General features: G+C 37.5%; 1 protein-coding gene across 1 annotated transcript in view; it reads right to left on the bottom strand.

Moving 5' to 3' along the window:
- Nucleotides 1-10,027: 10,027 nt before the first annotated feature.
- The window catches only part of WRN (WRN RecQ like helicase), a 2,579,924-nt gene continuing 2,565,414 nt past the window's right edge, over nucleotides 10,028-24,537 (bottom strand). Inside the window, 1 exon segment of the mRNA XM_044059154.1 lies at nucleotides 10,028-11,657. Within this exon segment, the coding sequence (XP_043915089.1) occupies nucleotides 11,541-11,657 (117 nt within the window). The 3' untranslated portion in view covers nucleotides 10,028-11,540.

The raw sequence follows: 24,537 nt of genomic DNA, 5'->3' as shown, positions 1-24,537 counted from the left end.
TGGAGAATGATAAGATGACCTGAAGAAAGCTCTTTGCAATGCTGGCCTGTGGATCAACTAAGATTTCAAAAAAAGATGGCAAGAGACCAGACAGGGTCTTCACAGGCATCAGGCCACATTTGGTGAAAGCTTCAGTTAGCTAAACACAAAAAAGGTGGATAAACCCAGATGTTATAATTTACTATTAAAGTGACACTCTCCAAAGACGTCATATAATGCTTCCTACTAAACATTCCTCTTTTAGAAGATCTACAAATGCAACATCTTATTTCAGTAACTAACTAAAAATGCTCTAACATTTATGTTTAAAGAAAACAGTTTTGTGAAATGGCCTTTGTATAAATAAGACAGTATACTGTTAAAGTAATAACTGCATAGCATGTGTGTTTTCTTACATTTTTAGGGTACATTTTGATTAAACCCAAACTTTGTGAAAATAAGCTAGAAGAGCATATAATTAAAATCATATCATATAACTATTAATCCAGTTCTGAAATTAAGCCTTATAAATTCAAGACAAAATACAATGAATGTAGAAAAGTTTATTTGAAACAAAAACTGTCCACCTGTATACACATAAATAGCAGATTCTTAAAAATACATTCATGTGTGAAAAAATACAGTCAACAAAAATCAGCGTTTCTCTTTGAGAAAAAAAGTTAGATGAAAAAGCCCAGCAGGTTAAGACACGTTACAGCTTACACGGCTGAGTTTGCATTCATACAAAATGGTGCTTTTTTCACAGTAAATATCACTGCATACACATTCTGACTATAGTGTCCTTTTGTGGCATGTTTATGTTGTACATTAAATCAAGGTAGACAAATCAAAGCAAACATTTTACATTGAGCTCAATATGGCAGCAACAACAGTAACACTTGAAAGCAGTGCATCACTACGTCTCACACAAGAAGACATGAACCATAACACTGTAATACTCCATCGCTCCAAAACTTCTTCACTTTTTTAACACTTACATGAAATAGGCAGTTAAACATCAACCTGGTCCACGCCACAATTTACAACTTGAAATGCACAGCTGAAAATAAAGTGCAGCTGTGGACATAACTTTTAACAGACTACAATGAATTTGTAAATACAATACACAGGTGTGCGCACACACACAGTGATGGAGTTGGTATAATGGTTAAGGTGTTTGCTTGACAGATACAAGGTACAGGGTTTGATTCTCATCTTTGAGGGAAATTGGCTAGGCTTCAAACAGCCCACTAGCCTAGTACTTACCTATGAACCTGTCTGTGCTAAAATCTGGCCAGTACTCAAACTGCAATTAAAAAAAAAAAAAAAAAAAAATATATGTATATATATAAAGATATATATATATATATATATATATATATATATATATACACACACACACACACACACATATATATATATATATATATGTATGTGTATATATATATATATATATATATATGAATGATATATACATACACACACATACACTTTGTACATTTTATTGGCTTGGAATGTTTCTTTCAGCATAATTAGCAGCAACAGATTTAAATCAAAGCTGGACTGTGGTACAAGGGAGTTTACTTGGAAAAGGCACACCCTGAAAAGCTAATGAAGAATGGATTAGGATAACAACCATTTATTAATGAGTTCTCAAGGTTGCCTCAACTACAGTTCTATTCTGTGATACTGGTAGTACAAATGTGGAAAAAATGGAATGATACACGATGGCGGGATGTCATATACAACTGAAATGGAATTCCTTTTTCCTTGGAAAGGGGAGCTGAGACTCTGTTCAGTGATTGACTTTTAACAAACTGTAAGCATGGGGAACACACTCATATTAATGGTACACAATTAGACTGATCACTGTATGTCTCTGGTCTATATCAATTTGTCGGAAGTTCATGTCTGTGAACCTTTTTTCACTGACCTGAAACCACTGAACATTCATGTCAGCAAATGTTTACATCAAAAAACATTTAAACAAGGAAAGGAAGCAGTTAGCCAACACTATGACCATAACACACACAGTAGTATGTCAGACTCCCCTAACTATATATATATCCGCTCCAAAATCACACTACACAGTAGGGAAAAGGGCAAGTTTCTTCTGTTGACCAACCACTTCCTTTCCCTGTGTAAATCTTTTGCAGACGTGAACGTTTGGTGATTTTGGGTCGATGAAGTAAGGTTAAGAGGAAATGAACCTTCAACAAATTAATATAGACCCGTATGCCTTGGTATGAGCTAGAAAATAATAAAACCAAAGAATGCCTCTTTGGATAGTATCAAATATGAATTCACTAACAGCAGACACAATATTCTAAGTCTGCTTGATGTAAAGTGCTACTGAAAGCATGTGGCTAGATCTCACATGAAGAACGACCAAAAAACAAATAGGAGGAAATCCGAAATCCAAGGAAAGGAACATATAAACTAGGGATAACTAGAGTGTTACGCTGCATCTTCTGGAGCAGCTATTAGTAGCAGGGAAGGGCAACTGTGATAAGGTAAATACATATCCCAACAGGGCCAACTGGAGATTTCCAGCAACCTACTGGGCCAATCTGATTCTAAATAAAAATGTTTTTCAGTGTCCGTAGAGTCATAAGCATCATGAATTACATCTTAAGAATAAACTATTGCATCAAAATACCTATTGTCGTTCAGTCATCACAGAAAGGAATTGGGTTCTCATTATTCTGATTGAATTTAGGTTACTATTTCAACATCCAGACCAAGTGAAAAAAACACTAAAGCAGAAGTAGCAGGAGAATATGGGGAGGTTTTCAACCTTAGGCAAACGGAACATTAATCAGTTTCTGAATTTAACAAGTATTGAAAGATTCATGGACTTGAATGCCTACAGGGCCCACTACATATGGTCACTAAACACAAATGATAACTTAATTATAGATACAAGAGAATGAACAGATACAAACTTGTAACTATATTCTTATTCTCAGATTCTCAGAAACAAAGGGTTCATTAGAAAAGAATAGACTGCCTGCAATGTCCGTATAAATACTGCTTCCTTTTGCATCCATTATTGATATAAAATATACTTCAGTAGCATTGATAGTTTAAGTAGTAGATTCACTGTAAAGTTTTCAAATGCAATTCCATTCAGTGTTGATATTACAAAATACTAATAATTAATGACCACACACTACAAAAGGATACAGTAGCAGGTGCGGATTCATGACATTACCTCAAAATGTCTAACACTGAACTATAAATGAATGAACCCAAATATTTAATCATGAGCAGTCTGAAAAAGAAAAAAGAACAAAAACATATTTTTTTGCAGGGGAGGCAAGCCCTGCTGCAATTCTCATACTTTATGTTTATACCAACTCTGAGATTGCACTATAGTGGAATAAGGGTACATTTCTTAATTTTTGTTTTTCCATTATCTTGTTCAGGAAAAGTTGTTTAATCAGCTTAATCTCAGATCAACTCTACCAGGTTTTGTTATCTTTGAAAAAATAGCTACTAGATACAAATTACATAACTCAGCAAAGATTGCCCCCCCTTCAAAAACAGATCTTTTTCATTTTTCAAATTGCCTGTGACTGACTATTTGGGTTTGATCATTTGTAGATCGAAATCATGACATGGAGCCGAACACACACCAGCATGGGCACCACTGCACAACTTTTTGTTTTTTGCATTCTGCTGCAAACCTAAAATATGTGAGAGCATACAAGTTGCTACAGCATAACTAGCAAGACTGAAACAAACTTAAAATTAAAGCAGTGAAATAATCAAAAATATGTTAAAGGGTCAAGTATGGGACCATTAAGATCAACTGACACTTGAAAGTCTGAAGAAGTAAGATATTCCTGATTAAGGGTTTCTAAAAATGCTGACTTTAGGAAGAAAGTACTTTGAATGTAAGATTTCATGCTCTGTAGGAGATGAACAGTGCTTTGAAACAGATTCCTCAGATAACAGGATCTTGTAGCGGTACATTATTAGTCAAGGGGTTTGAGAAGTACAGCTCCTACATGGACATCTATGTAACCTACCTCTTGCATGTGACATTTTATTTTGTTGTGTTGCCTGGGATGGGGATCTGCATTTTTTTTCCTGATGGTTTTGTGCATTTGACTTTGAGCAACTCAAGTGTACTCATCTACTACAGCATCTAAAGTAAAGTAATTACTTGTGGCTCACTCTTTTGTACAACAGAATTTCAGGCACTGGATTTATAGGTTCACAGGAGAATACTATGCTAACTGTACGGAAAGACCTTTGGTTCTGGTCTGTATTAGCAGGGCAGCATAAATGAACAGGTCATAGAATAACTTCTGTTACCAGATATCAACAAATGACATATCTACGTTCAGCATTTGTTCATTCCTTACTAATTCTAAAGGAACTGACCAGTGTTCACAGAACATTTCTTCTCCTAAACAACTATAGCAAAATAAATAAATAAATACCTGTGAAGCAAAAGTAAATAACCATGTTCTCCAAATAACAGAGGCCTTCATGTTAGTGCCACTAAAATTCTAACAACTTTGTTATTCAGCCAATACGATATCCACTATCTACAGAACTGAAATAAGAGATGTACAAGGAGACAAATGCTGAAGACAAAGCCTATGACTCTGCCTAAATGTACCAGCGTGGGAGTAAGAATCATTATAAACGCTTCAAAGATTTTAACACGTCAGGGTAGATAAAATATTGAAAAGCTTTCCTTTTTCCACCTTTAGGATATATAGTACCTTAGGAATAATATCAGTAACATTTACAAAAAAGACAAATGAAGAAAATATAAGATCTGACTGGATGTTTAACAGACCTTCAATGGGGGAACATAGTCAAAAATCTTTTGCATGAAATATACAGCTAACACATCACCTGGTGCCCTACGGAAATCGCTCAAGCATACTAGCCCCTGTCTCAGAAACCTAGCTAAAAGACAAGCCCAGAGCTACCATTTTAATGTTTACAAGCTACAGAAAATGAATGAAATCCCAAAGAAAATGTATCAGGGAGAAAAATTATGGGATGATGGCACTTGGCTAAAAGATGTTTCATTTTTCTGTTCAAATATAAAGCAGATGGCAAAAATATGAACTATAACTATACTAACTCATGTTTTCCTCATTTCCATATAATTAAAACCATCTCACCTGCAGATTGTTTGCCATGTTTTTATTAGGAAAAAAAAAGAAAACTGCAATCCTAAGGATTTTTACAGAAGGAATCCAAAATGGAGACAGAGAAAAGCTGTGAGAATGTGTACTATACAAAAAAAGCTGCACTTACTTTCATTTAATACAAGAAATAATGTAGTTAGATCAGCATCCATGAAATCGGGCATCTTTTGCATCAGTGCAACAAACCCAAACTGGTACTTGGGTATTATTTACACTTTTTCTTCCTATCAGGTTATCCATAAGAATGATAATGAAAAATCAGGCACAAAGGGCATCTAGATCTTTAAGCAGTCCAAATCTCTGGTTTCAGTATAACCTATAACCTATCAACTGTCAAAACAGTATTTTACTGAGTAAATAGACTTTGCAGTATTGTAGTATTTTTACATAAAATATCATGCACGTATCAAACAATTCACCCATTTGCAACACATTATGACTTATTTGGTTTAATGTCCCAAACAGCACATAGTATAACAATGCAAATTTCACGCCCATCTTTTTCATATACAGCATAAATAAAACTCTTACTGTAGATACTCCACAGTCCCCCCATTGTCTTTGTTATATAATTTGAAGTTTTTTGTCTTCATTTCCCACTTGAGTTCTTCACTCCCACAGAACCTCCTGATTCTCTCTCTTTTCATTAGGTGTTACTTATCATCCATTTGACCTCCTTCCAATAATCACAGTTCAGGTTTACTTTTGTGAGCAACAGAATCTATCAGTTTCCTTGGATCAATAAGTTACATGAACATTCAAAAGATGATTAGGCCAGCTTGACATTTTACTGCATATGAACCCTGCTCCTTGTAGCAGTCCTTCCTCTGCCATTAAGGTGGGGCTAGCTGTGGTAGATGATCTCAGTGTGTTATCCTTTGCAACAATGCCTAGGAAGTCATCTCCTTTGCCTGGTTTTACAGCAAGCAAGACAGACTTGGCTGCGCTGTTTAAGTTGATTAAACTTACCTTCTGTACATATTTGTTTTCTTAAAAATCACTGTAATCTGCAGATCATGTGTCTTGATTTTAGTAGGAAAAAATGAGTTGATTGAGTATGACTGGTGGTTGAGAAGCATGGGGTAAGCAACATTGCCAAATCCGTGTGTTAAATGGGAAGGAATAATATCTGCACCCTCAGGTGTGCCTTTTAAACTCAAAGAAGAGTCACAAAGCAGTAGCTGATTACACCATGTGTGGGTGCAATCTTCTGTTGTCACCCCCACACAGCTTACTAGGACCACCGCAACCAAACCATGAAATTTGTCTAAATTCTCCAAATATTCCTTTCAAACATAAGTTTGAATATTTAAATTATGAACACTCAGACCTTGTCTTCCTTCATAAGACCTAATTTCAGAATGGATAAGTGAAAACTTCTAAGAGGCCAGAGGGTTATGAAATGTATTTCTCTAAGTGACATGCAACAACTGCCAAAACAATACAACTGCTATCCTTTCAACTTTAATTTACAAAAGTACAGATATAAACTTGGAAGGTCCAACACACAGAAGAAGATAAAAAAATGGTTAACTACAGAACTGCAAGACTTGTTTACAAAAAAGTTTAACTCTGGCCTCCAAAGATCATATACATAAGAATATACTGGACTGCCAGAAACTTCTGTAAAGATGCACAGGCTGCAGACCAGCCTTCATTCACTGGTTTTCCCATCACTGAAGCTCCTAAGTTGCTTGTTTATTGACAAGATGTCTAGAACAAGACAGTCTCACTGTAAGAACTCCTAGACACCTTAGATTTTCCATACCCCAGCTTTACAGATAGTCACTAAGAAAGAGAGACTGAATTATTTAACTGTGAATCCCTTTTCTCTGACATTATGCAGAAAACCAGTTATTTCAGCCAATTCTAGAGGAACCAAGTATTTTCCAGTATAACCTCAGTTTTTGTTGGTTAAGGCAATACATGTAATGAGGACTACAGTAAGGTATTTAACAGCGATTCTCCTGAGTTTTCAGGCATCTACAAGAGGACCATGCAACCAAGACATTCTCCCATCATGTTCTTCACCATATACATGGTCATGTAAGGGTACAAACTTCTCTATTAGGTAAACTGCATTCAAAGTTGCAAGGAGTAACATCTAACCATGAATTCTGGGAACAACTGTTAAGGGCATGCTATCCTCCCATTTCATTTGATTAGACTTTTTTTTTTGTCAGAATGGTAAACATGCATCCGATGCAGTGCAAACAGCAATTTTGCTGAAAAACAGGTCAATTCAAACTGCTTTCAGCATTTTGTTAAGCGTAGGCACCAAACACTCACTAGGTAAGAAGCAGTGCATTTTTCTTTAGCTGACCACAGTTAAATCTTTTTTCCCTAACTGTAAGTCCCAAGTTCGCAAAATAAATCAAACAAATTGTACTGCAAGGGTAACTTGTATCCAGGTAGCATATTTGGGATTTTATGAGCACCTTATAAGGAGTTTCATTTTTTTCCCTATTTACTGAACCTTGGCTCAGATGATTAGTACCCTATGCTGTATTCAGGAAGTGGAAAGAGGAGGAGGATTGCAGGACTACTTTACATGGAGATAACATCCAATTACCCCTAACTTCACCTCAATTACCTATTCAAACTCAGCAAAAGGAAAGAGACATGATAAATGTGTTAGGGTACTGGGTTATAATACAGTTAATGAAGGAAAACCTGACAATCCTAAACTGAAATATAAATCTACTAACCTGCACAAAGATTACAAACATGCTAAGTGGTGTGGAATGAAGGCTTACTTTCTGGAAATAAATATATTATTGTCTATTATTTTCCACCAAGAAGCCCTTAACATGGAAAAGATCAAAAGGGGTATAAAGAACCAGCCCTTAGAATCATGCTACCAGCCCCTATACTACTGATAAACAACAAGCTATCCACATATACTGATATCCTCTGCAGACAACTGCTATTAATCTGTTCTGAAGAATATTCTGATGCCTGGGACAAAGCTACATGCAAATTATTATCTGAAGCATGTACATAAGATAGATATACAGATAGATAAAAGCTTCTTTTGAGATTACTCAATCATTAAGGTTTGCCAGAATATTATCTGACAGTTTTCAGAATGCTTTTGTTTACATCCTTATACCACACGGATGATTATTAATTCACAGGCTCTTCAGCAGCAAGCCTCCTGGCTTACTACACCCCCAAACAAAGCAATTTCTCCAGCTTTTTTCCTGTGTGGATCAAGGTCGCCCATTCCCCAAGCCATCTGCACCCACCACTTAATATAATCAACTATGAGGTCATTGCACCTACAGAAAAAAAATGTTCATGAGGTGTGTAATTTTTCACAAAAGTGATGGAAGTCACACACACTTCCCTTTTAAACAGCCATCCTCAAAACAGTCCACTTATGCTGCATCCTGCTCCCTAGATATATTCTTCCGCCTAGAAAAATGAAAAAAAAAGAATGGTGAGGCAGACTGGGACAAGTGTTTTACACTAGCGGGTTAATCTATCATGTTTGTTTTTAATTCTACCCTGTAAATTTTCCATTTTAGGTTCTGGTTAAGATGAGGACAGAGAGAACAGTAGAACTATCTACTTCCATCTCACAGCCCCTCTACCCAACTTTCTAAAGGGTGCAGACCCTAACCCAACACTTTACCTTACCAAATCCCTTACTATAACACTAATATTATATTCAGACAAATTTGGTCCAAGTGTGGTAGTCGTGTTTTGTTGCACAATCAAAAAAAGGAAACAATCTGGTTTTCTTTTTTGAATGATTTTCTGTTCGGTGAGTTTATTTTTCATTGAGTGTGTTTTTTGAAATGCCGGTTTTGATGATTTTTTGATTCTGTACATGTGCATTATAATTATATGTCATGTATACACACACAAACACACACACAGATATATGACAGACATATACATATGTACACAAGTATAAAAAATCGGACACTTCCATTACAATACACTAATTTCTTTGTATAGTGTTGCTGACTGGGGTGGGGTGGGGGAGGGAGTTAGAAATAGTATGAATCTACATGTGCCATAGTTTTTTGTAGCTTAGGATAAATGCAGATGTCTACAGCAAATAAATTCAATTAATACTGTTCTTCATCTTTTTACAAATGTATCAAGAGTATCTAATGAAAAAGCCAAAACCAATAAACACAGTAACTGCCAAAATTAAGACAGGCAAATAAAAATGAAAAAAGCACACATGCCATAACAATTATGGACTTACAACCCATGGAAAACTAAGAGTTGATGCTGCTAAATGCAAGGTGAAAAATCTACATACTTCAGGACTTTTAGAAGAGTTGGAGGGAGATTATCTGGTCTTCCTTAAACAGTAGCTAAATGAGATAGCTATGCATATGGGTAGCAAGAAAAACTCAGTCATATACAAGGCTCTCAGATTCAACTGCTGCTAAAGTATGAAACTAGACACTCAAAGACTTTGCTAATATACTCAGAAGTGTGTATTCGGAACTTAAGTTTAGTTTCGTCAAACAAAGGACAGTCCATCTCAAAAGAATTGGGAAATGGTACATTTCTGCTATAACTATTTTTTAACTACTCAGAAGCACCTTAAGGAATATAAAATAATCTGATGCTCTTTTAAAGATGAAGAACTTCTACATGCTACTATCTATCTGGTACAGCTACAGACACTATGTTACAACACAATCTATACATCTAATGAGCCCAAAGGGATAGAAACAGGAGTTTAATGCTTTTTGGCACTAACTGCACTGTGCCTGGGCTCACACAAAGTTATGGAGGAATCTGAGCTCTGACGCTCAAATTCTATGAAAAAGAACAATGGTGTTACACATTCAGTGGATTAAAGTACGAGGGTGAGCTTTAAAGAACTTGAAGTACATCTGGAATTAATAATATGAATTATAAAAATATTTATTCTCAGGTTCATCTTTTTGACACATCTTACTGCTACTAAGCAAAGACTATGGGACCTCTGGCAACATATTTATTGGTACCACTAAAGTTAATGAAGGCTAAAAAAGTGGAAAAAAAGTTAATGGGGGCTACTTTGTTAAACTAAGCAGAAAACATATACTTGGAATATTCGCTGACATTATTCAAGAGGGCTTAAACTATGTCTCAGGAAGTTGGTGCGCCTTGGAAAATTATGCAGCACTGTTAAAGGTCTGTTAGATTTGCAGGTATAGCAATGCTTATTACTTTTAATATTACTAGTTTTATGTCAAGTGATATGAGATAATTAGTTAAAAAAGCATAAATTTTATGAAATGAGAGAAATACTTACTAAGTTGAATTAACCATTCTGAGAAATTATGAAATGCCATCAGAATCTTATGTTCGCGTCAGTCAGCAAATTATCTGGAATTTTAATCTGGGTTTATAAAATCATTTTATGGGATTTTCTACCATTTGGATTTATGATAAAATGTGTATATACATTACAAAACTACATAAGTGCATAAAATAAACAGGAGCAATACTGACTGTAAATCCTGTAACTGTTTTCTGACACCTACTTAGTACAACACAAGAAAAACAATTCTTAACTGGCCTTCGTGAAATACACATTACAATAATTCTATGATTAATAGATTACAGCAATAGGTGTCCATCTGTTACATCATTCAGCACATTATGCAACTAATAAAGTTAAACCACCACAACTTGGAAAAATTACATAAACCTTTTAATTTAGAGTTTAGTGCTTTCATCCACAATTAACACCTTAACAGATAGGAAATAGCAAAATAAATATATTAAAGGTAATCATGCATTCTGTGAAGCATCTTATCAAAACTCCTCCTCAAATCCCCAAAGTCATTAATAAAAGGTACATTCTTTGTGAACCCAAAAATGAATGCAACTATCCTGTTCAATTAGTGACATTTAGCATATATAAGTGAAATAAGACTGTGATATGAACTGGGAAAGAAGAGTACAAATCACTGTTCCTTATTTGTTCTGTTTGTTATAAAGAAGCATATGTAAAATGTGGAAGAAAGCACTGAACAATACTAAAAGGGTGCAAAGTTTAGTTTTTTTTCTTACTGCTGACTGTTAAAAGTTGGTTTAATTTTGCAACTAATGGCATGAAATTCTAAGCACAAAAAACAATTTGAACCTATAGTTCTGACAACTAAAACAGTTGTTCAAAACTGACCTTATGAAATCCTAAAGGACTTAATGACATATTCTGTGTTAAGGGAGGTGCAACCGCAAGCCTACTGTATTAAAATTGACGCTGTATAATGTGCTAGACAGATGTAACACCTGTGATACATATGCATTTAAAATACAAATCTACAACTACTGATAAGCAGTCCTTAGATGCTCATTTGAAATGAAAAATATTGTACATATATGACCAATCAAGTCATTTTGGACACGATAATACCAATGTCACTTGAAGAGTCCTTTGGCACCTTTGGCTTTCTTGATAGAAGTGGAAGGAGAATTCTTGTACTTAGGATCTTCAAACCATTCTGGAAGTTTCCTTTTTGGTGGCAGAATGGAGGACTAAAAATGATTTTAAAAAGTTAATGATTATTTCTGACACCAATGCAGACAACCAGACTTTATGTATTTGAAGTTAGCTTCAACAAATAAAATGGTATGTTTACAAGAAAAAAGAAAAAAATAGGATATTTTAATGGTGATGCTCACCACAGCAGCAGTATTTTACACAACAAGCTTACATGTTTCTACCTTGGTCCTTTGAGACGGCGTTTTTTTATTTACAAATTTTACATAACTAAAGTATTCAAATACAAATAATAATGATACTAAAGAAAAAATTATTAGCAAGAAATAAGCCAACCCAGAGGGTTGATAAGTCTACTCATCTTCCTGATGTCTAATAAGATAAAGCAAAAAATAGCACAGGACTTTTATGCTTACTGGACTGGATACTTTTTGCACTACTCCTGAAAACTTTTTGTTTATGAAAAATAAATCAGTAGATTTATGAGAACAGACACCTTGATGAAGGGCATCTCCTTCACCACTCATAGCAATTTTACATATAAAGCCCACATTAGGGACATCTGCTCACTCATACCAGTGTAAGCCACAACAGGGGTCAGAATGGACAGATAAATCGGCAAGCAAGGGAGAGAAGTATTGCTGAAATTGAATTCATCCTCAAGTCTTGGTGAGTACCTTCACGAGGTGGACCCTGTTTTTCACAAAATCTCACCAAGACGACACTGATATACAGACTGTATTTATATAGCATACATCATGGACAGAAGTAGGTTAAAATTTTAAAAAGACAGCTGGGTGCACAAGACGCAGGATAAAAAAGTGCCCAATCCTGGTAGGCACACTGGTGACAGGACTGGAAAATATGAGTGTGTAGAATCCTCAAAATACAAAAAAAAATTTCTACAATGGGGCCAGGCCAGGCTCAGGGGGAGGATAGTCCTCCCTTTGTAGAAGGAAGTAGTAGTCCACAAAAATCACAAAAACTGATGGGCCAAAGAAGAGCCATAGATACAATAAAATGGACTACTGAGGATAAGAAAGAAATTATGTATTTTTACTATTATGCAAAAAGCCCAAAATTTCCAGACACAAGATATACAAAACGATTAAGACAGAAATTAGAGGAAAGAAAAATACTTCCACAAGAAAAACTGTCAGAAGCTTCAAATAAAAAATTATATTCATTAATACAACAGATTTGTGGAAAACAGTATATAGATCAGGAAGCTTTGATCTGTTTGGAAAAAGAAGCATCTGAGGAGGTGTGAAAATATAAACAACAAAACCTAGAGATTTTTGAAAAGTATAAAAAAGAAATATGGACATGGCAAAGAAAGAGAGATTTTATATGGTGCAACATTTATGCAAAGGAAAAAGCCAAATTAATCAATATAAAGAAGGCAGCCCCAAAGATATTCAAAGAGAAATACTGGCAAAGGCATCCATATATGGAAAATTTCACAATAAAAAATATCACAAAGAGGGAATGTAGAAAAGAAGATTAGTAAAATAGAAGTTAAAAAAATAGAAGTTGAAGTTATGGAGTGCCTGCAAAGTAAAGGATTTGGTGTAGAAGTTCTAACATAGGTTACAACACAGCATGATGGAGTGAGTCCCTAAAGTAAGGAGAAGCAGGAAGATCAGGAGACATCTGGGGAAGAAATATGGACATGAGAAAGAAAAAAGATTTAATATGGTGTAATATTTATGCAAAGGAGAAAGCAAAACTAACCAATACAAAAAGAACAGCACCAAAGATATTTGAAGAGAAATACAGGCAAAGGAATCCGGACATGGAAAACCTTTACAATAGAAAAAATAAGATGACAAAGAGGAAAAGGAGGTTAGTAATGGAGAAATTAAAGAAATAGAAACTGAGATTATGAAGTACCTGCAAAGTGAAGGAATCAGTGCAGAAAATCCTATTCAAAAAGCACTACAACAGGATAGAGCAATGGATATCTAAATTAAGGGGAAACTAGTGCAATGGGAAGCAATTGGTCAGGTGCCATATGAAGATATTTTGCAGCCTTCCACAGGAAACCAATATAAACGTTCACTTGTAGCTGGACAGCAAGGGAAGGAACAGGAAACTATGGAAACTCTTACCCAATGTTGAGGAGTGATAGGCCAGTGAGTTCTCATACGACAGAGCAACAGATGGGACAGGATGAAATCGAAGAGAATGTGCCACAGGAAGATGTTATAGAACTTTCTATAGAATGCCTGCAGGAAATGGAAAACAAAAAATGTGCCCTCAGTTTAGAAGAAAATCAGCTTAGAGAAGAGTTGCTTGATTTAATAGAGATGGACATTAAAATCAATGAAAGAAACACTGCAGATGGTCAATAAAACCGAAAAGTCAGACGTTTGTAAACCAAATGAATACGTAATTAGGACCGTCCATAGAGATCCATGCAATATAACAGAAGTAAACAGGATATATTACTGTGCAGCTAAATTAATAACTGATAAAGTTCTACCACAAAAACACAGGGTAGTAAGGGAAAGGAAGGGGGTGAAATCTAATACCATCATGGAAGTACTGAATAGAGAAAACTATAAAAGCAGTTAAGACAAGAAGTGTCAGTGTTCGAAGAATATAGAAGAGGGAACAGATCAACAAAAATACTAAGAAAGACATAATAAAAGCAATGTGCAGTATCAGAGCAGACCAGGATATATCATGCACTATTGCAAACAACTAAAAATCTCAGCACAGACAGAAAAACTTAGAAGATACGCAGATACACTAACTATAAAGGAAAAGTACAAAATAAGCAATTTATTGATGACCCAAAAAAGTTTTACAGAGAATTGGGAAACAAGGTAAAAGGGAATGAAACACCACCAAAAAAAGAAGAAATAGATGCATTTTGGAGAAGTATTTATGAAGATCCTGTGGAACATAAAGATGCTAAATGGACAGAAGAAGTAAAAGAATAAAAAGTTTAAAGGTACAGGATATGAAATGGGATGAAGTAACAGCCAGAGAGATTGAAACAAAGTTGAGAAAAACCACTAACTGGAAAACCCCAGGCCCAGATGCAGTAGCTAACTTCTGGTTAAAAGTATTAACATCTTTGCACAAAGATTTAGCTATGAGTAAGAACTATTTATATGCTCACCCTGAACAGACACCAACCTGGCTAACAACAGGAAAAACAATGCTCCTACTTAAGAGTGTACCTGCAAGCTACCCTAAAAACTATAGACCAATAACTTGCCTTCCGATGACGTATAAATTATACACTGGAAATTATGCTGACAGTTTATAACCATTTAGAAGAAAAGTCTATTATGGCAGTAGAACAAAGTGGCAATACAAGAAAGTCATATGGAACAAATGATCATTTGTTGTTAAATAAAGTCATAGTGGAGAACTGTAAAAAGGGGAAGAATCTAAGTATGGCATGGATTGACTATGAAAAAGCATTTGATAGTATCCCACATTCATGGATAAAAGAGTGCTTAAAAATGTATAATCGACTACATTACAGTGACCATGAAAGAGTGGTAGAGCACTTTGCAATTAAGCCATGATAAAGGACAAATTATTATTCCAGGGTTAACATTTCAAAGGGGGATATTCCAGGGTAACACTGGCACCGCTGTTATTTTGTCTTGCCCTTAACCCATCAAGCTGTCTACTTAACAGCTTAGGCCATGCCTAAAATTTGGCACCCAGGAAACAAGTGTAAAGACTTCTCATCTTCTCTTTGTCGATAATTTAAACTGCATAGCTCATCAGATGAGGAACTGAAAGCACAACTGCAAGATGTCAAAACTTTTTCAGATGATATAAGATATAAGAATGTCATCTGGTCTTGAAAAACATGCAAAAGCAACCTTTAAAGCAGGACAACTGCAGCACCAAGAAAACATCAGTTTTGGACAAGAATGTGATATAAAAGAACTTGAGCAAGAGGGAGTGTATAAATATTTGGGAAATGATGAAGGATCAACAATAACAAATGCAAATAAAACTTAGTAAGGAATACTTTAGAAGACAAACTAATCCTGAAAACAGCGTTGACATCTAAGAACAAAATCCAAACTATAAACCAGTTTGCTCTTCCTGTCCTAACTTACAGTTTCGGCATGACTGACTGGTCCCAAAATATGCTGGATAGATTAGATAGGAAAACAAGCAGGATGCTTCATGCTCACCAAATGATTTATAAAAGTCAGCGCATGCCAAGATTATATATTCCCCATTCCGAAGGAGGGATGGACCTCCTTGAAACTGATTACATGTAAAGATCTGCAATCATAGAACTGCACACATATCTGCCTGGTGACCTCACAAGACCCAAATGTAGTGAACGTTTTGAAACATGAGGAGAATAAATCTAAGATGACTTTTCTGCTTAATCTATCACAAAGCATACTGGCGTCAAGCAGGAATGGAAATCAAACCAAAAGTAGATAAAAATCAGGCAGTAACTGAATGTGCCACAAAACAAAAGAAAGAATACAAGGTGAAGGACCAGATGAGAAGGCAAGAAATGTAAAAAACGCATAAATATAGTTGCAAGTATAGAAAACTTCTGGAAGAACTTCATCTTGATCAGGAACGAATGCAGGAATTGTTAAGGAGAGGCAAATTCAAACCAAGAGATGAAAGGTTAATTACTGGTGGCCCAAGACAGTGGGCTATGTACATGCTGATTTACAAAGTCCATTGAACACGTGGGAGAGTTTTGCAAAACTGAATTGGGAACAGTGGCACACTGTGTTGCTGGTTGTGACATAATAATGGCAGAAGGACTGTATACTGAAAGGCATAACAACATGACAAGATTGTTGCACCGGGGATTATGCAAACATTATGGTACTGAAGTGGCTGAAAAACACAGGAAACATAAGCCACAAAGCATCACAGAAAATGACGAAGTCTACATCACATGGGATCATCCATTACCAACAGCTCAAAAGATAGATGCTAGAAAACGGGATATAGTGGTCCATGAAAAGAAGACAAAAGTAGCACTGATCATTGAAATCACCACACCCAGTGACTACAGTGTCTTGTGTACACAGAGACACAAAGTCATAAATTATCAGGATTTGCAAGCAGAAACGAGAACAATGTGGAAAAAGGACACCCAGACATTTCCAATAGTAGTAGGAGCAAGAGGTCTTACAAAAAAGAATCCACATCCTTCTGACTCAAGCCCATCCCCACAAGCACTATAAAAAGACTTCTCCTCAAACTCAAACCCTGTCACAATGCACCAGACAACCTGCCACCCACCTTCCTCAATTTACAGACAGCATTGCCTATCCCATCTCTATTCTTATAAATAGATCCATACAAGAATCATACATCCCTTCTATCTGGTGCCATGCTTACATCATCCCCCTCCACAAAGGTGGCAAAAATACTGATACCACCAACTTCAGGCCTATTGCCATCCTTTCCCCTCTTTCTAAAGTACTAGAGAAAACAATACAAGCACAACTCATGGCACACAACTCTAAACAATCTCCTCTCCCCTACCCAACACGGCTTTTGCCTTGGCCACAGCACCATGACTGCCCTTCTTTCCTTTCTTGAAACCATAAACCTTGAACACGACTCAGGCAAGTTCGTATCCACAGTATTCCTACATCTGTCAAAGGCCTTTGACACCATCTCACACACCCTACTTATATCCCAACACTCCACCACCATCACCTGGTTTTCCAACTACTTGCTCAACCGCCAACAAGCTGTCCAATGGAAAACATCAACCTCCCCCTTCCTTCCCACACCCACAGGTGTCCCACAAGGTTCTGTTCTTGGTCCTCTTCTCTTCAACCTATTCATTAACAACTTTCACAAATCCATCCCAGACCCAACGATCATCCAATATGCAGATGACTCAACAATCAACTGCTCAGCCTTCTCCCCCTCCAAGCTCCTAGCAAAAAATCCAACTAGCCTTCTCCAAAACAGAAACTTGGATGCAGTCTAACCATCTGGCACTAAATGCAAATAAAACCAAACTAATGTTTTTCCCCTAGCAAAACCTCCATTGACAAATCCACATTCACCATACAGAGCCAAAACACCACCCTCCTTGAAATGGTTCCCAAAACCAAGCTTCTTGGCATCATTACTGATGAAGAACTAAAATTTGACAGCCACATCCACTCCACAATCAAGAAAATCCACCAAAGGTTAGGTCTCTTCTACAGGCACAACCACTTCCTAAGCCCCTCTACCCACCAAGCCCTTTCATCCACCTTCTGACTCCCCTCCCTTATGTATGGTGTCCCTCTTTTCACCAATCTCCACCTTGGCCTTCGGTCAAAATGTGAATCCTGCTACCACAAAATTTCCAAATGTGCAACTAATTAAAAAAACTCATCCCAACACTGCCACTCTTCTCACCCTCAACTGGCTTGAACTACCCAACTACCTCAGTTACCTACAACTCACCATTGCCCAAAACTCATCTTTAAACCTGCCAACTGCCCAGCTTGTGCTACTTCCTTAAAACCTTACATTCCCAACTGCTCACTCAGATCCAAAAAACAAAATCTCCTTCAGGTCCACAAAACTGCATGACCTCCTGGTCATCTACTGCTGTCCCACTCCTTAGCTAAATAGTGGAACTCTCTCCCCACACACCTACACAACCTACCTAACCATACAAATTTCAAATCTCAGCTACTCTTTCATCTTTCTTCCAAATGGGAATGCTCTTGCCATGCTCCAACATAAACCCCTCCCCCTCATTCCACCTTGCAATGACTCATCCAACTACCTCTACTATTACTTCATCCCACTCAAAACAATCCCTACCCTACTAAAAACTAATTGTCTCTCTAATATCTATTGTACTATACCCTCCAGTCTCAAATATACCATTGCCCTCTCCATGCATAATATTTTCCTAACCTACTAATGGCTAGTAGCTATATATTTTGAAATGTCAAATCTACAATTGAGTTTATAACAAAAATATTCTCTTTATGTAAATGTTGAAATTTCTGTATTGAATTATGTCTTTTCATTTTTGCAACATTGTGACAAGCCACTTGCAAATATCATGGAGCTTATCTGTAAATATTTAATCAGCTGTATGACCTATGTCCTTTTCTAACATGTGAAATGTAACTTGCAATTATTGTGGAGCTTTTCTCTCTGGGCCTCCACTGAAAACGGGCTCTTTTTGGTCCAGTGGACTTCCCCGGTCATCAAACTTAAATAAATAAAATAAATGGAGGAGACACACATCCACAAAGGACAGACGGAGAATACTGAATAAAGCTGCAGATCAACTTAATACAGCAAGAATGCATCTTACGTAGCAAAGACTTCCCATGATGGGTCACTGGCTCAGATGAACTGCAAACAGTTATCAGGGTGGAAAGTGGCACTAAATAACACAAGCAAAGAGCTTTCACAACTGAGTCCTGGACATCTGACTTCTCAAACTTAGACGGACTCCTTGAGTCATGGTCAAGAAAATAATGTTTGGTGAAGGTATGAAGTAAAGATTAATTGACCACAATGTAAATTACTATAATGGACACATTTCTGAGCCAAACAGTGGAGGAGGTCACTTCTTTGATAGAGTAAGCTTTGGCTACTGAATTTGCCAAAAGGCAGTTAGTGGCTTGCTGGCAAAAAAAAAAAACAAAGCAATTAGCAACCTACCTGGACTGTCCCTCTTAGGCAAACATGATCCTTTCCATCCCCAAAACAAAGACGATGTGCAGCTGGTCCAGCTTTCTAAATGTAAACCTGGCTCAGTCTAAACTACTTTTTAAGGTATTATTTTTCATCAGCATTAGTAATAGAAAAAGTGTATGGATACTATATGTGATTGCATGTAATCTAACTGTATATCAACTGTCTAATGTAATATTTTACTGAGTACATGGAGCTTTTTTCCCCGGGCCTCTGCTGAAAATGGACACGTGTCCAGTCAGACTAAATATAAAATAAATAAGTTAATGGCCGAGCTGAAAAAGCACATCTAAACTGTTGAGCTTTTCTGTCTACCTGGTTTCTACCTTTCAAAGAAAACCCAAAGATGAACGGACTAGTTCAGAGAAAACTTTAAAACCACCATCACAGGAAAACATGGGCTAATCCTAAGCGACATCATTTGTGGGAAAAGACACAAATAGCTCCTTACACATGATGGCCAAAATCCCTGAAATCTTATTTGAAGAGAAGAATTGTATCAAGAAAAGCATTCTCCAGGAAATAAACTTCAGCACTGCCAAGCTAGCAGGCTCAAACAGCAGACTAACAAGACCTCTTAGTCCTGCAGTTCAGGCCGCACTCCTTTAAGGAACTTCGACTATTGCTGGACAGTCATGCCATCCAGAAGGTCAGAATTTGAAATTACATCTTACACCTTTACCGTGGAATAATGGACCCCCCCCCCCTTTCAATGAAAAATGTTTGAAATAAGTCAAAGATCAACTGAAATCTGACTGGTTAATACAGGGTAACTCTGCTCAAAATGAATGCCCCTCCTACGTGGAGGTAAAGGACTGTTGGTTGGAAAGCTCTCTAGCTTCTAAAACCCTAACTGACAAATCCAGATAAATTAGAACATCTATATTAGAAGCTAGGATCTGTGGTGGAACTTGTTTTCACCACAAAAACAAACTCCTCGACTAGAATCAGGAATGTTTTTATTTACAGCCCCAAATCACACTTTTCTTGGACCCCAGTAGGTAATAATCTTGAGTTCTGATTATTCAAACTAAAAGCTTTTCCATTGCAGAGTGGTATCAGTGGAATGGCAGGAATGCATACTGGAATTGTCTGTTCCATAGGGCAGTGAATGCATCCCCTCCTCTTTCCCATCAACCTAATAACTTCTGAAGCTGCAGCTCCAGGTATGGGCTGAAAGATTCAAAACATCAGCCAGCTTATTCACTTCTCTGAAGATGTAACATTTCTGGAAATTTGACTTCCCTGTCTATAGACCAGTGCCACATAAAAAGTACAGGAAAGCATGACCTTGTACCCCTTGCTCATTTAGGTAACACATGACAGACTAACTGTCCAGATCAGAAGAGAGCCCAGAAGCAGTTTCCCTTCTAAAGCCCTTACAGTCAGAATTACTGCCCTCAGCTTCGACCTTTGTTGACGTGAACTTCCCGTTTGGGGGGGCGGGACAACGACCACACTTACTGCACAGTCCAAAAGCCTATGTAAGCTGTCCACCCTTTAAGGGAAGCATCCTTTATCAGACAACAGACAGGAAAAGACCACAAAACTGTGAATGGGAAATGCTTATTACTCTAGGGCTTGGTGACAGTGCTCCAATATCACAACCAAGCTTGTAAGGCCTCAGTGGTTCTTAAGTCACTGTAACCAAATCATTTAATATTGCATGTGACTCTCAATATTCAAATAGCATAGCTAAACTATGGAACCACATCCCACTACTACTAAAATTAATTCAGAATAGAAACACATTTGGAACACAACTAAAACATCACCTATCAAATCAATGGATCTGCTCCAGTACAACTCCAGTATAAACGCCAATGCTATCTTTAGCTTGCCATATCATCAAACCTTTCTTTATTCTTTTTTCAGAATCCTATGCCTCACAACCAGTCTACATCATCAATACCTGAATTGTTTTACTTGAATCTACCAGCAAACATTGTTTTGTGACAATGCTCACCCCCCCACACACCTATACACTTATAATATAAACCTTATGACAGCCATACAGATAGTTGCCTCTTAACCTGCTTTACACCATACCACTTAAATACATTAACATTTTCTACCTTACCTAGTTCCTTCCCTTATCTCCTTTTCTTCTAATTTCTAAGGACTAATCACAAGATCCATTATCTATATGACAAACCCACTTGCATAGCTCTTCAAATGCTCAATGTTCAACATCTGTTGATACTTAAGGGTCTTTTATACTGTAATAGTTGCCTCTTTTTTTCATATGAGTGTAATCTAATTAGCAAGTGTATGTGTAATTATTAATGTGAATTATTTAATGACTGGTCATGCACATTTCCAAAAGTCTGTTTAAAAATGTTTGTAACACGTTGGAGCTTTTCTCTCGGTAATTCTGCTGAAATGTTTTTTTTTTTTTTTATTGAACCCAGACAGGCAAACCAGGTAAACAAAATCAATCAATCAAGCTATAAAATAAGTGACTAAAACCTCATAATCCATTGCAAAAGCTTCATTCTCAGGCATGAAAAGAGCAGAAAGATCATGGTAGCTATCAATCCCCAAAGACATACCAAGTTCCAAGTCTGGCTTGTACAGTGCACCCTCACTCACACAGCAGTCTACGGCCATAAACTTCTGAGTCATCACCAAGTGTAGAAATTAATTAGACTAAACAGCATCAAAGCATACATTATAAAGCCCTTTATAATGTATCAAAGCATACATTATAAAGGACTATCCTCTGCAGCAGTCAAGAGCACTTCGTCCCAGTCACCTCTGGAGACTGTAACCATGAAAAGGGCTGCAAAAGGTCATTGTCCAAGAAGTCCCTGAGCAAGGCTAATAGGAACCAACCATTTAAGGTATGGGAAAATTAGGAGGTCCATTTCATGCAAAGATCAGACCACTATGGCCAACATCTTTGTTAAAGACGTGGAGTGCTTAGAAAAATCACATACAGCATTCACTTTGTTCTGGAAGTGATGTACAACAGTGAACTATAAAAATCTTTTATACAGATTCTAAATACTAAGCTGTCAAAAGGCATCCATCATGTACCTGTATGCCATCCAAGTTCCCTGCTGGATTATAACAAATGGATTGACTGAAGTTGAGATCAAAAATGAGACTGAAATGATTCATCTCCTTTGGGTCCAAGGAAATGAAAAAGTAAAACCTCAGAAGTTGGGGCAATGTTTACAACACCATGTGGCCAGTAAAGATAGGGCCTTTCTAGGACTTCCTCTGAAACAAATAATGACAGGGCATATTCAAGGGTTCCCCTGAAAATAAATGAACAATCTGGCAGCAGAATCTTTCATGGAATGGACCAGTAGGTGCCAGAACATAGCCTAGAGTAACCACCTTTAGAGACAGCCAATACATTACGATAGTTCCCTAAGACAGAGGCAACTCTGTGAAATGTTCCTACCCAGCCCAAGACGACAGTCAGGACTTCAATGGCGCTGTAGACAGGGGCCATCCTCCTAGACACACACAGTACCTGGAAAGTGGGACAACAGAATACGATACGTGAGGACCTTTCTTGTTTGGCAATGGGATGTCTTCATCTTTCAGGGATGGGTAGACCTAGAAGAAGAAGGGAGAAGAAAAAGGATGACAACTTCAGCCTCACTCTCCTATGCAAACACTTCACAGCCTGTGGCTCTAGTCAAAGTGTCAGCCCAGAGAGAGAGAGAGAGAGAGAGAGGGATAAAGCACCTCACTGGAGAAGCTACAGATAAATTCCCATAATCACCCTCCTTCAGCCCAGCCTACAGAAGGTCCTTCAGCTAATCTGAAGCCTTCTTAACATGCAGGACTGTCCAAAACTTAACTCCTTGTCTTGCAACAAAGTGGCAAAATATTGTGGTCTTCGCAGCTTATGCTTGACTAGGGAGATCACAAAGGAGTCACAATAGAGTGGTTTGTATATATTTATTAGCAAGGGCTTGTGAACACCATTTGCCTTTTCAGGACAAAATTGACATGGGCTAGGTGTCTTGTGGAATATCAGATGACTAGACCTAGTGGATGGATAACTCAACCTAGTGGATGGATAACTTAGGGCTCCTCAGTTCCTCTTCTCTGCAACCGCTACCAAGTATTTCTAGGAAGAATGGATGAGGGTCTGCGGACATTCCAAGTTGTTCCTCATAAACCCTAGAGACTACTTAAAGGGGAGATACCTAGAGGTAATGTGGTGTAGGACTGATCTCGACTCATTTTATTTTTCCATCTCCAGGAAAGCGGCCTTAGGATCCCATACTGTATCAAATAACATGCAGTGCAAAGCAAAGCATGTCTTTTAAAATTAACTGCATTAAGTCTGCATACAGTATTGCACAAAAGTGTGCATCTGTTTCCCTAGTACTGAGTATCAGGAGACAGTAAATAGTATTTAATCGCATACCAGCTTATGCAGCTTTCTGTTGGAGACAGAAACCTGTTATGAGCCTGGAGTGGGCTTCAGAACAAATCTTTAACAATGTGTTCCTGCAAGCATGACTCAGGCTCCCACCAGACAAACATTTGCTTCATGTCTAGGCACTCAGACATGATCCTTAGCACAGGCTGAGTTAAGAAACCCAACACAACCAGGACTCGCCATCCAAAATGTGTTACAGTGGACCATCCCAGCGGGAAAGCCCATGGTCCAGCATATCACTAATCTGTGACAGGACTTCAGTGATTCTCCCTGGAACCAGTCTAGCTGGCCACAGGCTTCAACCAGTCATCCTAGTAAGGGCACTGTAAGATCTCTGAAGAATGGGAGCCAAAGAAGTACTCGCCCATATCATCTTCTCCTCCTCTAAAAATTTGAGGGTGGATTGGGGCTTGAATCTTTGCATGGAGGAGGCAAAGCTTACCACCTGCAAGGAATGGGGGTGCCTGATGAACAATGGAATTATGTCAGTAAGGGTCATGACTTGACCTGCTTTCCAGCTGTTTGTCCCTCTGATGATGCTCCAACTTACACATGGTGCTGCAAGCAGGTATCTATCGTAAAGCAAAAAACTCTTGATGGCTACCACATTTTTGGTCACAAAGTAGGTGAATACCTATTCCTTCCTTCATCTTCAGGGATCCAGGCTGAACCTCTGAAACTACTGTCAGCTGTCAATATCAGCCTCTTCCCTGACATTGCACAGGCAAAACTGGAGTGGGTCTCTATGGTAACCTGGCAATCACTTGGCCATTTGCTGGGATGATGTCTAACGTGCAAATGCAGAACTTCATTGACAACGG

This window comes from Protopterus annectens, chromosome 17.part0 (assembly GCF_019279795.1).
Source record: "Protopterus annectens isolate FY-2018-M chromosome 17.part0, PAN1.0, whole genome shotgun sequence".
NCBI lineage: Eukaryota > Metazoa > Chordata > Ceratodontiformes > Protopteridae > Protopterus > Protopterus annectens.
This window is presented reverse-complemented; position numbering and strand designations above follow the sequence as displayed.